General features: G+C 40.1%; 1 protein-coding gene across 1 annotated transcript in view; it reads right to left on the bottom strand.

Annotated features, from left to right (window-relative positions):
* Positions 1 to 12,723: 12,723 nt before the first annotated feature.
* LOC119411781 (green-sensitive opsin) overlaps positions 12,724 to 15,826 on the bottom strand; it is a 46,485-nt gene continuing 43,382 nt past the window's right edge. Inside the window, exons 3-5 of the mRNA XM_037678706.1 lie at positions 14,807 to 14,972; positions 13,315 to 13,554; positions 12,724 to 12,822 (exon numbers count right to left, since the gene is read on the bottom strand). Of these exons, the coding sequence (XP_037534634.1) occupies positions 12,724 to 12,822; positions 13,315 to 13,554; positions 14,807 to 14,972 (505 nt within the window). The remainder of the gene's footprint in view (positions 12,823 to 13,314; positions 13,555 to 14,806; positions 14,973 to 15,826) is intronic.

Here is a 15,826-nt window from a genome sequence, read left to right as displayed (position 1 = left end):
ACACAACAATACATGAAAGACTTGGAAAGACACCTTAAAAACACTTTTGCTTTCGCACAGAAAAACCTGGAAAAATCAGCTGAAGGACGCAAAGCGTACTACGACCAAAAGGCCTCTCACGAGGAACTCCAAGTGGGAGACAGGGTCTGGTACTACACGTTTGCACCCAAAACTGGGAGAAGAGAGTCCGGGACCGGAACTCTCGCCCGTAAGCTGATGCCCAGATGGACTGGACCCCATCTGATAACCGACAAAGTGTCTCCAATTATCTACCAGATAAAAATCAGTAAAGGCCAAAAAGAGCCAACTGTTAAATGGGTACACCGTAACCAGGTTAAACCACACAAGGCGTGCAATAACTCCTCAGGAGACAAAGATCTCACAAAATCTGACCTCGTGGGAACAAGGGTCATCCAAGCAGAAGATAACTAATGGATAATAAACTTAACCATAGTTTAAATTCACAGGACCTACCCTTGACCGTTACGAAGCTAAGACCTATCTCTTTGTGTTTCCATAGGACAATGATGATACCACTACTGGTAATCTTCACCCTCTTGACTCACACCCAAGAGATCAAAGCCCTCGTAATAGCGGTAAATGAGTTAGCCCTTAAGGTTGAAGCGGATTACGCTGTCGCACACCTAATGGATAGGATTTTTGCTGACATGCTTAGAGATATCAGTTCGTCGGTAGATACACTAGCCACCGGTAGGATCCCACCGTATCTAGTCTCTCTACAGATGGTGAACGACATCCTCAGCTCCGCTACGCACGAAAAAGTTACGCAAACACAGGCACACCTGGCTTACACTCTCGGTAGCGCAATCCCAATCTACGTCAATCACAAAACATTTGAAATGGCGTTCATTATCAACCTACCGATAATTCCCTCAAACGGCATATATAGACTCAGGGACGTCGTAAATGTTGGCAATTGGCACGGCGAAAACCATGTTCAAATTGACACACCAAGGATGGTTGCGTACCACGACGACAACCCCTCCGTTTACCTAGCTCCAAACCTGCAGATGTGTGTTCTCACTCGGGAGATACACTATCTGTGCCCGAGCAAACCGTTTATGTGGAATAAAACCGCGGGCATATGCGGATTAACACCTATTCCGGAAAATTCTAAGTGCTCAACGACCGTAACGCCTCGACACCTGGCTAAAGATGCAAAAGCGGAAATAATTGGCTCTCGTTGGCTAGTGAACGCTCCTCAAAGACAGGCGATCATAGCCTACGATCAACCCGGGGCAAATAGACCTTTGGCGTTACCGGACAAAACGATGTGGATCAGTGTTCCCCAGGGAACAACCATACACATTGGTGATTTGACGCTCTATCACCTCGATCCGGAACGATGGGACACGACTCTGGATGACTCAGAGTACCTGAGAAATATGTCTATAGACATAGATCCAGAGACTCTGGGAAGGATCCGTTTTGAAGGCACCCAAGTCGTCGACGTGGAACCAATAAACCAAGTTCTCAAGTCCCTCAGGTCCACAACTAAGAACCCGATCCAACCAATTAACTATGCGTGGTCGAGCGCGGACACATTAATCATAGCCCTGCTAATGACGATAACCCTCGTATTGTGTGGGATACTCGCATCCCTGTCCAGGGGCCAAACGTCACTCCGAGTCGACGTGGATCGCCATGCAGCGCACCTCGATATGATTATGCCTCGCGTAAGCGGGTCCGCAAAGAAGCCACTCACACGGGACAGCGCGACTGAAACTGACAACCAGGGTGAGGAGGAGCAGTGAAACGATGTTTCTAGATGCTTAGTCACTACTCTTGTCGGTGTTGAAACGTTGTTTAGTTGATTTTGGTTGTTTCTGAGGTAAGAATGAATCTTGTGTGTAGTAAGTTAGAGACTAAGAAGCCTTTGACCATGCCAACATGCAGTTCATTCATTAAATTGCAATCCTTGCGGAGTCAATGTATATTATTGTTACCTTAAGTACCATAATCTACATTGGTCTCACATCGCTTAAGCCGAACCTACTCGAACAATTCTATTCGGGGGGATAGCTAATTCTTTTTGATAAGTCTCGCCATAGACTTCCAAAACATTTATGGGAAACCAAACACCCAATCTCAAGTCGTTCGTCTAAAAGACAACAGACATTTGAACCAAACTATATTTTGCCATGTAAAGCTAACTTAACCCAAGTTAGAAATGGAAAAGTAGTTTGGAACCCTTTTCTATAGGCTTAAACCCCTGTAGTTACCCCTTTTCAGCATGCTCCACCCCTTAACTGGTAGTCGTAGCTGTTCCCAACCATAATAGCGTACACACCAGGTGCATATAGTTTAAGGCCTTATGTAAAATCCCCTTCATAAGCCCACCTTAAACCACATAATTGCATGACACATTGAACCAGAACGGCACAGGCTGGACGTCGCTGGAGACAACCTTCGCTGGAGGCGACCTGCAATCCTGACGTTGGTCTCAACTCTTCATCCAGTGGCCGCATCTTCAGTTCAATCCAAGGGTACCCCTCTGTATGCTGATTAATCAACACTTCCAATCGTTGTGGATTTACCATTGTGGATTATATGACTTTTTCCAGTGGATTACAGACTCTGTTTCCAAGGGGTTAAAGCATTGCTACAATGGAATTATCGAGACGATATGGAATTATAATCAACACAATGGAATTACCAAGAACATTGTGGGATTACCTTGACTTTTGTTTTCCTTGCTGGATTACTTTTGACTTTTGTTTTCCTTGCTGGATTACTCTTGACTCTTGTTTCTTTGCTGGATTACATCAAGCTTCAAGGACAATCGACGACGTAAGTCCATAGTTGGAATTCATCTCCATGGACAGGTGATGATTTCCAAAGGGGGGACTGTAGTGGACTAAGCCTACGTCGGAACCCAGTCTAAGGTCAAAACTCTTGACCTTTAGAACCTTGTGGGACAGAAGCTGTCATTTCATGTATTTGACTCCATAAATACAGGTTCACCCATCCTGAGACTTTCTTTCTTGAAGATTCAAGTGAAAAGAACACTCTCTTTTTATAATCATTACTGTCTTACAAATGTTTTGATAATCAAGTTGTGTTAGTTCACTCAATGCTTTACAGGTTGAAAAGAACTACTCATTTTTATTTTACATAAACAGTAAGTAATGATTTTTATTCCTCATTCAGAGAAGAAATCACCTGAATAAGCATTTCTTGATTTTCTGTCTTTTGAATGAGCAAGTGTGTGCGTTTACAAGGTTACAGTCAAACGAAAAACAAGTTGTTATGTTAAAACTGTCATGTTTTAGAATCCTCTCAGACGTAAATAGAGATGTTTTGCACCTGTGTCTTAGGCACGCCAAAACAGAACCCTCTCGGTCTGTGAGAACATTTCTGAGCTGTCTCATAACAATTCTCGCTGTCTCTAACCTATTACGTCACAAAAACACACCCCTTCTGGTCGTTTCTGACCAATGAAAAATCCCAAAAAGTGAACCGGGAAAGAGTCTTTTAAAATGTCAGTACTTCCTGGTCTACACGGACTCACGGAGTTACAGAGTTGGAGAGTTGTCAGACTTCAAGAGTTCTGTGGGAGTTCCGTAAACTACACGAGAGCTAAAGTTCTGATGGAGTGCTGTTGGAGTTCCTGACATGACAACGAAGCTCTTCCGAGTTCCATGGGATTATAACATTTTCCACTGAGGTTAATGTGTGTCGAACAGAGCCTCGCCACTACTTCTGACGGGCTACAGCCATTCTTAGGAGACGCTGCACCGGTAGCGTTAACGGAACACCATATCTGCTGATTATCATCAGAGAGGTAATGGGTCAAGTTTCCTACCAAGCGTACCGAGGCGAGCTGGGCTTCTGATTGAGAGTGTCGGTTCTGGTAACATTCAATTTCCCTCAAACCCCATCCTTTACTCCCTCTAAACTTCTTTCCATCTTTAAACTTTCCTATGAAGTAGAAATTCTCCCAGATATTTAGAAATGTCTGTGTAAAGTGCTTATTCACATCCGTGTGGGTAAAAGATCATAGTTGTACAGTTTTATAAATGTCTGTGGTGCAGCAACGGTAAAATCATGGCCGTATGATTTTTCCTGATTGATTGCTTATGTTGTTATTTTCATAATTTGCCAAATTAATGTAAATGTTTGATGTTAAATTTGATTCTGTAAATAAATGACCGCATTCATTTTGATGGGTCAAATTTAAATGACGTCTCACGTTTGCATTTCCTTAAATTCAATGCACGTTTTATTCAGTCCAGAAAAATGAGGAACTCGCGTTAAATGATGAATACATCCCAGCGTCTGTTCATCTACATATGTTTCAACGTTGATGTGTTCATGCGTGCACATCTGCTCACACAGACTCATGTTCATGTTTGTGCTGATGTTCAATGTTTTTATGTTATTAGTGCTTAGTGTATATTTAGTTGATGTTTTTCTTAGTTCATATCTTAGATGTTATTACTGTTTTTCTTATACATTTGATTGTTGGATGTAACTGGGACCCTGTGTACATTATCTCCTCCACCACATGTACCACATGAGGTGCGAATGACAATAAAGAATCTCTGACTCTGACTCTGATCTTTTGTCCTGTCTCTGTGCAGAAAGGATGCTTCTCTTCCATGCAGGAACTGGGTTTGTCTCTCCCAGTTCCGAGCTCCAGAAGCGTGTAGTGAAAGATGAAAAGATGTGCTTGCGAAGAAGTAGTGAAGAAGAAGTAGAAGTGAAACTTAACTGTCTGTGTTTGTCAGAGATGAAGGTCCACCTCTCGGAAGAGGGATGGTCTAAACTCTTTGTCATGTTTTATAAAATCTAAAGTCCATTTTCTCTGTCTGCCTTTAAAAGTTACTCTTCTTTTAAAAGAGAAAAATAAGACAAATGATTATCTTAAAGAGAGATTACTTAAAACACACATTTTCATGAATAAACATTCAGGTATGAAATAGCACAGAATCACTAACATGCAATGTTCATCAAAAGGTGTCGCTGTTCATCTCCTGAAAGGAAAATGTCATTAACAAAGGTTTTTTTTAAATGTGTTCTCTTCATGGGAAACCATCCTGGGAGTAATACTCCTTTTTGATAAAGGAAAATATCAAAGTAGCGAATTCGGATTTTCTTAAGCTTCGAGGTCAGTTTAACCAAAAGCTCTCATTAAAACGATCTGTCCGTTTCATGTGAAATGAGTTCACATTGGCAGAGGTTAACACAGTGACAGTTTAAAAAAAAAAATACATTCACATTAGTGTCAACTAAGCAGTTTGTGAGTTGAGTTGAACACCTGCAAAACAATGTCTGTTTGTTCCCAACGGAATAGATGCATCTTGATTAACTGTTTTCTGAGAAGAGGTGTTCTTTTCTGAGGTGGTGTTCCCCTACAATGACAATTAAATTATCATAGTAGGCTGATTTAGCTACGCAGACAGAATCCTTATAGTGTTTTATTCAAGGATTCAAGGATTCAAGGTTCATTATTTGTCATTCGCACCCCATGTGGTACATGTAGTGGAACGAATTTATGTACAGAGGGTCCCAGTTACATCCAACAATAAAATGTAAAAGAAAAACAGCAATAAGATCTAAGATATGAACTAAGAAAAACATCAACTAAATAATACACTAAGCACTATTAGCATAAAAAACATTACGCTAAACAGCAGCACGAACATGAGTCTGTATGAACAGATGAGCATGCATGAACACAGCAACATGAAACAGATCAGCAGCAACATGATGTGATTTTTCACAGTGATTGTCCTGGTTAGATATTCATGAGTCTAACAGTCTCGGGGTAGAAGCTGTTCCTCAGTCTAGTGGTTCTACACTTAATGCTCCTTAACCTCCTTCCTGGGGTGAACGGGGCAAAAAGTGTATGTGCTGGGTGAGTGGGGTCCTTCATGATGCAGGTGGCCCTCTTCCTGCATCTGGATGTGTAAATGTCTGTGATGGTGGGGAGACTGACTCCAACAGACTTCTGTGCAGCCTTCACCACTCTCTGCAAAGCTTTTCTTTCTGCAGCTGTGCAGCCTCCATGCCACACATTGATGCTGGAACACAAGATACTCTCCACTGCACACCTGTAGAAGGAGGTGAGGACTGAGCTTCCCATACCAGCTCATCTCAGCCATCTGAGGAAGTAGAGTCTCTGATTTGCTTTCTTGATCAGGCTGGTAGTGTTGTTGCACCAGCTGAGGTTGTCATTCAGGTGTACACCCAAGTACTTGTAGCTGGAAACCACTTCCACCGTAGATCCTCTTACTTTCATGGGGGTGTAGGTGTGTTTGTTTCTTCTGAAGTCCACGATCATCTCCTTTGACTTCCTCACATTTATGTGAAGGTTATTCTCTTTGAACCAGCTCTCCAGGTGTTCCACCTCCTGCCTGTAGTTGGACTCATCATTGTTTGTGATGCATCCCATCACTGCTGTATCGTCTACAAACTTTATAATATGACAGCCTGGATGGGTAGCTGCACAATCATATGAGAGCAGAGTGAACAGGAGAGGGCTCAGAACACATTCCTGTGGAGAGCCAGAGCTGAGGGTTATGGTGGTGGAGGAAAAGTTGTGTATTCTCACAGACTGAGGTCTGTTTGTTAAGAAATTTAGGACACAGTTGCAAATGGAGGGGCTTAGTCCTAGTGTGAATAGTTTGTCCATCAGGGTTTGGGGGATCATGGTATTGAAAGCAGATGTGAAGTCCACAAAGAGCATACGGATGTAGAAGCCCTTCTGCTCCAGGTGGGTTTTATGTGGTCTTCAAACATTTTTTTTTGTGAATAATGAGTCCTGTTTTGTTATGGAGACATTCCAAACGGCGTCCTTTAGCTTTAGGAGAGCGGAGTTCTTGAGTTTACCAGAGAGCAGAGCGGGAGAAGCAAATATGTGTCATAACAGAAGCGAGTTCATCCAAAATACTTTGAAGACTGCTGATGTAGTACAAAATCAGGCTATTAGGACAAGACATATTCCTGTAATTAAGGGAGACTTCCAGACACAAGAAAGCTGTAAAGCTCAGGTTTGTGGGATATGCAAACAACACAAAAGGTTATCGTCTGTTCAATGACAAAAAGAGAAAAATTCTGTTTTGAAAGGATGTGTGAGAGTAGCACTGGCTGCAGCTCCAAGATGGCCGCTGATGATCAACACTTGGCGGTCATCTCCCTGACGAGCTCCTACCACTACTTAAGGCTGCAGTCAAGTCTACTCGATGCTGGAGCATTGATTCCCTCCCAGTACTGATGCTCTCAGCCCTTTGTTTCTAAAGTATTTGAAATACTTACCTTGTGGTTTTTGTGCCAGCAGCTCCTCGTTTGCCGTGCCCATTCCAGTCCTGGTCATCAGTTCCTGTCTGGTCTCTCGGGCCTTGCCTTCCGGCTCTTGGATACCCGTGCTCTGTCTCTGGGACTCATGCCTCCTGGACCCGTTGGACTCACTCCAGTACCCAGGAAGCTGTAAGACAAAAACAACAAATTCAGTATCAAGTCAACTGTGTCACTTACCTGCTCCTGCCTAAAGACTATTCCCCCCTTCCAGGAGTTCCGGTCCCAGGGCCTGTACATATTGTATATATCGAACACTGTAAATAAATAACACTTTTTGAATCCTGAGTCTTGAGTCGTTCTGGGTCTCGTTACAACTGGGTTGCCCGAAATTACAACAGAATGTCATTTTAATGAGTCAGACTTGGACTGGAAAAATGAGGTGGACGTTTCCTTTCCAGAAAAAGAGATGATTACTATCACTGGAAAAGGAAATAACTGATGATGACATCACTGTCGATGAAACTCTTAAAAGAGGAAGCAGAATCAGAAGGGCTCCACAAAGATATGGATATGACTAGTTTGCAGATATGGTGACTGTTGATCATTGTGCTAATGTGTGTTCTGTCACAGAACCAAGCTCACTGAAAAAAGAGTGGAATAAGGTTCCAGCCCTTCTCAAGGAGATTGGTTCTACAGCCCATGCTGTGCATAGAGGTGAAGCCAACATTATCTAGTCAATACCTTTCAACCTCACGCACAAGCTCAGGCTCCTTCCCTGCCAGAGAGTTCACATTCCATGTCCCAAGAGCCAGCTTTGGTAAGCCAGGGTTAGAGCGCCAAGGCCCCCACCTTCAGCCACTGCCCATGGCATCATGCACCTGATTTTTGTGGCCCCTCCTACAGGTGGTGAGCCCACAGGAAGACAAACCCATTTTGCTCCTTCAGGCTGAACCCGACCACGCCCCATGGGTAGAGACCCAGTCACCAGGTACTTGTTGATGAGCCCCTTCCCCAGGCCTGGCTCCCTGGTAACCCATGTCCAGGAAAGGGACACAGAGTCCCTTGTTCTGTTTTGTCCATCAAAAGTCTCTGAAATCGCTTTTTGTCTGACCTGTCACCTAGGACCAATCTGCCTTGCAAGACCCTACCAGGGGCAAATATAATTGCTCCAGACAGCATAGCTCCTAGGATCATTCAGGTGCACAAACTCCTCCACCATTATATGGTTGTGATTCAAAGAGGTGTATGTTAGAAGTAAGATTTTCTATTTTCTATTCTATTCTGAATTTGATAGGTAGCCAGTGAAGCTAAAACTGGAGAAATGTGATCTCTTCAAATTTTAGTAAAACCCTGGCAGAAGCATTTTGAATCAACTGAAGACTTTTTAATGAATTTTTTGGACACCCGGATAATAAACAATTGCAATAGTCCAGCCTAGATGTGATGAATGCATGGACCAGTTTTTCTGCATCATTTTTGGACAAGATGTTTCTAATTTTAGTGGCATTACACAGGTGGTGGAAAGCGGTCCTGGTAACTTTTTTAATGTGAGTGTTAAAAGACATATTCTGATCTGAATTAACACCAAGGTTTTTTACATTAAACCTGAATACCAAATTAATGTCATCCAGGTGAAGTGAAAGGCTGATTTTTTTTCCCTAATATGCTCAAGTCCAAACACTACAACCTCCATCTTGTCTGAGTTTAAAAGCAGAAAATTAAGGGTGATTCAGGTTTTTACGTCTTTTAGACATGCTTGTAATCTAAGTCACTGACTGGATTCATCAGGTTTCATGGGCAAACACAAATAAGTATCATCATCATAACAATCAAAATTTATCCCTTGCTGTTTAATAACTTTACCTAATGGAAGCATATATAAAATAGAGTATTGTTCCAAGCAATGAAATCTGAGGAACTCCATGAGTAACTTTGGTGTCTAAATAAAATTCATTATTAACATTTACAAACTGGAATCCATCAAATAAATACTGTATGATTTAAATAATTTTAGAGTTGTTCATGTAATCACAATATCATATTCAAACCTCTGTAATAAAATATTGTGATCAACTGTATCAAATGCAGAACTGAAGTCTAACAGGACCAGTATAGACACAACTCCATAATCTGAGACCATGAAAATATCATTAATAACTTTCACTAGTTCTGTTTGTGTGTTATGCTGAGCTCTAAACCCTGAATGAAACTCCTCAAACAGATTATTTCTGTTCTTATGTTCACACTATTGATTTGCAACTATTTTCTCAAGAATTTTTAAGATGGATGTTAGATTAGATATAAGTCTACAATTGACTTGGTTTCTGAAGCAAAATCAGGTTTCTTAAGTAAAGGTTAAATTATAGCAACCTTAAAGCAATGTAGTACAGTGCCTTGCGAAAGTATTCGGCCCCCTTGAACTTTTCAATCTTTTGCCACATTTCAGGCTTCAAAAATAAAGATATAAAATTTAAAATTTTTGTGAAGAATCAACAACAAGTGGGACACAATCGTGAAGTGGAATGAAATTTATTGGATGTGTCAAACTTTTTTAACAAATAAAAAACTGAAAAGTGGGGCATGCAATATTATTCGGCCCCTTTACTTTCAGTGTAGCAAACTCACTCCAAAAGTTCAGTGAGGATCTATGAATGACCCAATGTTGTCCCAAATGACTGATGATGATAAATAGAATCCACCTGTGTGTAATCAAGTCTCCGTATAAATGCAGCTGCTCTGTGATAGTCTCAGGGTTCTGTTCAAAGCGCAGAGAGCATCATGAAGACCAAGGAACACACCAGGCAGGTCCGAGATACTGTTGTGGAGAAGTTTAAAGCCGGATTTGGATACAAAAAGATTTTCCAAGCTTTAATCATCCCAAGGAGCACTGTGCAAGCAATCATATTGAAATGGAAGGAGTATCAGACCACTGTAAATCTACCAAGACCAGGCTGTCCCTCTAAACTTTCATCTCGAACAAGGAGAAGACTGATAAGAGATGCAGCCAAGAGGCCCATGATCACTCTGGATGAACTGCAGAGATCTACAGCTAAGGTAGGAGAGTCTGTCCATAGGACAACAATCAGTCGTACACTGCACAAATCTGGCCTTTATGGAAGAGTGGCAAGAAGAAAGCCATTTCTCAAAGATATCCATAAAAAGTTTTGTTTAAAGTTTGCCACAAGCCACCTGGGAGACACCCAAACATGTGGAAGAAGGTGCTCTGGTCAGATGAAACCAAAATTGAACTGTTTGGCCACAATGCAAAACAATATGTTTGGCGTAAAAGCAACACAGCTCATCACCCTGAACACACCATCCCCACTGTCAAACATGGTGGTGGCAGCATCAAGGTTTGGGCCTGCTTTTCATCAGCAGGGACAGGGAAGATGGTCAGAATTGATGGGAAGATGGATGGGGCAAATACAGGATCATTCTGGAAGAAAACCTGTTTGAGTCTGCAAGAGACCTGAGACTGGGGCGGAGATTTATCTTCCAACAAGACAATGATCCAAAACATAAAGCCAAATCTACAATGGAATGGTTCACAAATAAACATATCCAGGTGTTGGAATGGCCAAGTCAAAGTCCAGACCTGAATCCAATCGAGAATCAATGGAAAGAGCTGAAGACTGCTGTTCACAAACGCTCTCCATCCAACCTCACTGAGCTCGAGATGTTTTGCAAGAAAGAATGGGCAAGAATTTCAGTCTCTCGATGTGCAAAACTGATAGAGACATACCCCAAGTGATTTGCAGCTGTAATTGCAGAAAAAGTCGGCGCTACAAAGTATTAATGCAAGGGGGCTGAATAATATTGCACGCCCCACTTTTCAGTTTTTTATTTGTTAAAACAGTTTGACACATCCAATAAATTTCATTCCACTTCACGATTGTGTCCCACTTGTTGATTCTTCACAAAAAATTAAAAAATTTTATCTTTATTTTTGAAACCTGAAATGTGGCAAAAGGTTGAAAAGTTCAAGGGGGCCAAATACTTCCGCAAGGCACTGTAAGTAACCATTCGTTAAAGATAAATTAAACAGATCCAAAATGTGGATATTAATTAGGAAAATACTGTACCTCTTTAAACAGTCTGGTTGGGAGTGGGTCTAGCAGGCATGTTGATGGTTTGGATGAAACTATTATTTTTGACAATTCAGAGAGCTCAACAGTACAAAAACAATCCAAACATTAATCAGGTTCTAGTGACATTTCTAAAGCTGCCTCATCTAACCGGAAATCAAAGGCAATAATAGGAAAGATGGTTTGAATTTTCTTTCTAATTTAAATAATTTTATTTATAAATAATTTCTTGAAGTTATTACTGCTTATAGCTGTTGGGATACATGGGTCAACAGAGATAGAACTTTTCACTAGTCTAACTATAGTACTGAACAGAAACCCAGGGTTATTTTTATTCTCATATATTAAAAGATGAATAATGTACAGTTCTAGCTTTATGAAGGGCTTTCTTATACAGTATGTTAGCAGGTGATCTCAAGTTAGATAAAATTCTTCCATGTTAGTGAAGTGCCATTTTCTTTCCAGCATTCTATATTTCTAGATAGGAACCTGTTTCTTGAGACAAAAACATTGAAAAGTTGGTATAAAAATGGATGGATGGATACTGAAAGATGCAAGTTAAGCTAAACCAAGGTGATGAAAAACTGGAGGGAATTTCCCTGTCAAAACATATCAGCCTTTGCAAGCTAGCCTGACAATATTTTGTATCTGACATTACCAGGTATATTTTATTTTTATTGATACTGTGCCAGTTAGGAGTTCACACATAAACTGTAAATAAGTTTGTTCAAAGTTCAGACTTCTTGTGGTTATTTTTTTTCTGTATTGAAATTGACAGAATTGAATTAAGTTTAAAACAGTGGGTTGTATACGTTTATGAATATATATGTTTAGTATTTCCTTAAAAAAAATCAACAACAACAACCCATAAACACTGACTGTCTTGCCTCAAATTAGTAAAAGCAAACTTCTTGAACAACCTGATTGGAAAACAAGAATGCATCAATCAACATCTCTTTTCATGCATGCATTTAATCTGTTTTTCCTACAGCTTTTTTTTCCTTTTTTATAAAATATTTACAGACTATTATGACAGAGGATGAAACATATGCAAAATATTTCATTTCATAAATATACACAGGTGAATCTCACCCACTCACCATCCAAACATTTTACAAGCAGATGTTAACATCCGTTTTGAACAAGGAAACACTTGAGGTTGTGTTTCATATTTAAATTCAATTTCCTCCAGACACAGACATTAATTATGAATGTGAACAGTAAAATGCTGTCATTGGCTGGTATTGGGAGATTAGTGTCCATTTGTTGAGACAAAAGTTTGCCTTGAATCCATTTATTTATTTCTGTGTCAAGACTGCCACTCAGAATTAGGAAAGGATGAGGAAGAAAGTTATTTGCAGATGAGTGGTTATCATTAAGCAGCCGTTGAGACTTCTGTCTTGCTGGCTGACACCGAGGTCTCATCTTCAACAATGCCACCCATTCCAATTGTAGCCAACATGCAGTTACGGAACTGAAACAAATACAAAATAAGACAGAGGACATTTTTCTATTAATTTTATATTATAAATTATTCTAAATTTGCTATATTCTATATATAGTATTACATGTACAAGTGCAATTGTCCCTAGGTGAGAGTGAGAGAGCGAATGGTTGTTTGTCTCATTTGTCTCATTATGTGGCTCTATGATGGACTTGCAACCTGTCCAGGGTGTACCCCGCCTCTCGCACAGTGATAGCTGGACATGGGCATCAGTGACCCCGACAACCCGAAAAAAAAAGAAGCTCGTAAAGATAATGGATGGATGGATGGATGGATGGATGGATGGATGGATGGATGGATGGATGGATGGATGGATGGATGGATGGATGGATGGATGGATGGATGGAAATGCAATTTTAATTTTTGATCAAAGAATATCCTTTCTGATTTCCAAGTGATGTTCCTGCCCCTAAACTGTCTGTAGATGCCTACTGAGATGCAACACCAGAACAAACAACTGACCTGCTTGTTCATCAAAATGTAGATAATGGGATTGAACAGTGCTGAGCTCTTCGAAAAAAATGCAGGAATGGCCATGGCTGTAGCTGAGAAGGCAGCACCCTTGTTCAGAAAGATCCATGCAGCAAAAGAAGCATATGGGACCCAAGCAAGAAGGAAGCCCAAAACCATCAGGAAGCACATACGTGTCACTTCCCTCTCAGCTTTCTGGGTTGAAGCTGAGTCCTGCTGCTGAGCTGCGGCCTGGGAATTGAGAATTCAGCAATTAATGTTAGAGTTTTGTACCCTTAGATGATTAAAGTTTTAACACTTTACTTAAAAATGCAAGAAGAAGAAATATTTTGCAGATACAATACACAGCAGAAAAAACATTTAAACTGTTGAGACCAATATAAGAATAAGATAAAAATTTTACTGACAGGGTTAAATTCTCAATGATCTGAAACATGTCTTTTTCACATAATCATAAAAATTAAAAGGGGTTACTTTGCAGAGTTCAGGGTCAATGGTGCAATGCAGCTTGCACCATACTGTGCAGCAATGGACAATGCACTGACAAAAGCAAAATGTGAGTGCTGGCATTCATATAGTGTAGCTGTATCTAAACAATATCTTTACACAACACAGAAAACAAAATTTCTAAATGGAAACATACTCTTTGTAGGACAATACACCTGGTCCTTTTTGTTAAATACAGTCCCTACTTCATGGTTCGTTTGTTGCGGACTCACTCTATCATGGTTTTTCAAAAAAAAGATTGGACGTGACATACAATTGGCTGATTGATGGATGAGCCACACGATAGGCATGGAATTTTCATTTAAAATAAATTATTTTAAATTATTTAGCACCTGCTGCACCTTTGTGCAGCCCAGAGCTGCAGAAAATGCTTCCTTATACAGCTCTGTGCAGCCCACACTGCAGGATAAACTTCCTGCTGCAGCTGATCAGCTGTTTTCCGTGCAGAGAGAGAAGTGGGTGTGGCCGAAAGCGCTTGCAGGTGGCTGAGAGCAGATGAGGCAAGGAGCCAAAATCATGACATTCTGTGTTCTTTTAGAGCGTTTAGAGTGTAGAAGTATTGTTTAGAATATTGCAAGAGTTTGGGAAGTATATATATATATATATATATATATATATATATATATATATATAAACTACTACTTGCTAGTTTACCACTATTCCTACTTCGTGGTTTTTCACTTATCGCTGGGCTTCAGTGTACTGATCCCCTGTGATAAACGAGGGACTGTTGTAAATGGTTTATAGATTTGTTTCTAATCTGTGATCACTTGGCCTCATAACTTTGAGAAATTAAATTTACTGCAAATGTTAATGACACAAGGCATCCCTAAATGTCTTGTGGAACTTATGGTAACTTCTTAAAAGGACAGCTTTAAAGTTGAGCACATGCTGTTTAATACAACAAGAGTATAATAGTCACTTGAGCACATGATCTCATCACAGATTTTAAAACAATTTCATCTTAAACACTTACAGCTTTGACTGTCAACACAAGGCTTCCATATGTGAAGAAGATTGTGCAGACAGGGAAACAGAAGTGGCAGCTGAACATGTATAGTACAAAGGATTCGTTGTTGAAGCCTGGGGCCAACGTGTAATAGTCAGGGGCACAGGAAACCTGAAGACCCTCAGGAATATACCTTAGGAAACAAGACATAATGTGTCAAGCATATGATTTAACTTGTGTTTTTGCATTGTTCTTGTACCTATTATCAATGGATGAAAAGACTCAAAGTGTCCCTGAAATTCTAATAATGCAACTAAAAACTATTTCAGTTCTAAGGATGCATTATCTTCATGTCACATTTACATTTGATAAGTTTCATAAAATAAAACAAACAAAAAAAATACTATGCCAGGAATTATTCAACAGCAATTATACTGAATATGTGAGACTTCTGCAAAAAAGAGCCAACAGAGTTAATGCACATTGCACAAAAGCAAAGAAAAAAAGCATTTGAATCAAGTTGCAGTTGCGTTTTGATCTGCAAACTGAAAAAACAACATCGAGTTTAAAGAATGAATTGGTAGATGCAATTACTTATTTTGCCTTTCAACATGGCAATCTAACAGCAAAGTGCAGAATTTAAAATCACAATAATTTTGATGGTCCTTTTTAAAATAGCTTTTGCAATATTTGCTGATGACACCATTCAGTGTATTGCTTTCATCTCAAAAACACTGCCTGCTCATTCAATATGAGGGGTTCTTTTTATTCAACCTTTACAGTTTAGTCTCATTGAGTCACAAGGACTAATTTTCAAGAAAGACCATTCTGGAAATGATAAGTTTAATGACAGGACCACACCACTATTTATGACATTTATGTGACAGTTAGTGCAGTTCCTTGTTCCCATTGTCCACGTGGCACTCCTTTACACTTGCATCTACTTCCACGTTTCTCTCTTCAGTAATTTTTATGTGGAGGTCAACAAAATTGTTTAAAAAGATTAAGAAAATGTAAAATGCACATTAGAAGAACCACTTAAAATAT

Source organism: Nematolebias whitei, chromosome 7 (genome assembly GCF_014905685.2).
Source record: "Nematolebias whitei isolate Nwh7 chromosome 7, NemWhi1, whole genome shotgun sequence".
Taxonomy (NCBI): domain Eukaryota; kingdom Metazoa; phylum Chordata; class Actinopteri; order Cyprinodontiformes; family Rivulidae; genus Nematolebias; species Nematolebias whitei.
The sequence above is the reverse complement of the archived record's forward strand: the minus strand, read 5'-3'. Positions and strand labels throughout refer to the sequence as shown.